This window comes from Nicotiana tomentosiformis, chromosome 10, assembly GCF_000390325.3.
Source record: "Nicotiana tomentosiformis chromosome 10, ASM39032v3, whole genome shotgun sequence".
Lineage (NCBI taxonomy): Eukaryota > Viridiplantae > Streptophyta > Magnoliopsida > Solanales > Solanaceae > Nicotiana > Nicotiana tomentosiformis.
In genome coordinates, this window is record NC_090821.1 from 25,425,882 (window position 1) to 25,427,637 (window position 1,756).

Sequence of the window (1,756 nt, forward strand, 5' to 3'; positions counted from 1 at the left end):
CAACATTAGCCTTCCCCGGATGATACAGAATATCGATATTGTAATCCTTGAGTAACTCAAGCCATCTTCTCTGCCTCAGATTCAATTCTTCCTGGTTGACAATGTACTGAAGGCTCTTATTATCCGTGAATATATCCACATAGACCCCATACAGATAATGAAGCCAAATTTTCAATGCAAAAACCGCCACCGTAAGCTCTGAGTCATGTGTCGGATAGTTCTTTTCATGATTCTTGAGTTGCCTAGAAGCATAAGCTATCACCTTGCCATGTTGCATTAATACACACCCAATTACGATTCTTGAGGCATCACAATATACCACAAACCCATTTGTACCGTCTGGTAGAGTCAACTCTAGTGCCGTGGTCAATCACTGACTCATTTGGGAATTCAAACCTAATGGTCCTGGTTCAACAATCAAGCTTAGCAAAACATGAATAAAGCCAGTACATCCCCATTATTACATCAAGATCGGCCAGGGTGTCCCGAGCACGCACCATGACAACACAATCCCTATAAAACCGCGCGGCCACAATAGACTCACCTACCGGAGTAGATATAGAGAACAACTCATGAAGTTGTTCTGGTTCTATCCCAAATTCCATTGCAACATAAGGAGTGATATATGACAAAGTGGATCCGAGATCAATTAGAGCATATACATCATAGGATTGGACAGTCAATATACATGTGACAACACCTGGAGAAGCATCTGAATCCCGACGCCTCCACATAGCATAAAATTTGTTGGTTCCTCTCGCACTCTATGCACCACCTCGAGCTGGAGGAGGTGTTGTGGATGTAGTAGCTGCAGAGCTAGCTGGCTGCACCGCATTGCCCATGATCCAGCGGGACGAGCGGCAATCCCTATAAATGTGACCCCTCACACCGCACCCGTAGCATATAGGTAGGTCCATGAAGCAAACCCCAAAGTGCATCCTCCCACACTTAGGTCATGGGGGCTTCCGTTGCTGATTGAATCTCCCTCCAGGCCGACCTTGCTGTTAGGGTCCCCTGTTGTCCTGACTGGACCCGGATGCTGGTGCACTCATTGAAGACTGAGCAAATGACTGAGATGGCCCTGATGACCTTCCCCTAAATGCCTACCTACCATCACCAGAAGAATTACCCAAGTTTCCCGCACTCCGGGCCTTGCTACTACCCTCACGCTCCCTTCTATTTTTCAGTTTACGATTCTCTGTAGCTTGAGAAAACACCACCATCTTCCAATAGTTCATATCAGAATTCAAGGAAGCCGTAGCGACCTCATTAATAGCCACGGGGCTAAGGCCCTGCACAAACTGGTGCACTCTAGCCTCCATAGTGGGCAACATGTGAATAGCATACTTGGACATGCGCACAAATTCCATATGGTACTCCCACACATTCATGCTACCCTGCTTCAGGCTCTCAAACTCAGCGGAACGGGCCGCCTTAGTCTCGGTAGGCAATAAATGATCCATAAAGGCATCGGTGAACTCACTCCACCTCGCTGGAGGGCTCCCCTCCTCACGGGACTCCTCCCACATCTCAAACTAAGAATAGGCCACCCTTTTCATGCGGTAGGAGGCCAACTCCACTCCCTCCATCTCAGTAGCACGCATAACTCAGAGTGTATTATGCGTCTCATCAATGAAGTTATGTGGGTCCTCCTCGGGATTAGTACCTGTGAACACTAGAGGATTTAACTGAAAAAACTTGTTCACCCCGAGACTAGCAGATTCCCCTGGTTGACTGGAAGAAGTAGGTCCAACAT

General features: G+C 47.5%; 1 protein-coding gene across 1 annotated transcript; it reads right to left on the bottom strand.

The window, feature by feature from the left end:
* Nucleotides 1-370: 370 nt before the first annotated feature.
* On the bottom strand, nt 371-1,463 carry LOC138899897 (uncharacterized). The gene is made up of 2 exons (XM_070186596.1): nt 1,112-1,463; nt 371-405 (listed from the first exon to the last, which is right to left on the bottom strand). The coding sequence occupies exons 1-2, from the start codon at nt 1,461-1,463 to the stop codon at nt 371-373; spliced, it is 387 nt and encodes a 128-aa protein (XP_070042697.1).
* Between the last annotated feature and the right edge of the window lie 293 nt (nt 1,464-1,756).

What these genes read in the sequence shown, in the direction of transcription:
- LOC138899897 (XM_070186596.1), bottom strand. Translation starts at nt 1,463, where the DNA reads ATGGATCATTTATTGCCTACCGAGACTAAGGCGGCCCGTTCCGCTGAG. An exon ending in GGGTAATTCTTCTGGTGATG is followed by an intron (nt 406 to 1,111) that starts GTAGGTAGGCAT and finishes TTGTTGAACCAG; the next exon opens with GACCATTAGGTTTGAATTCC.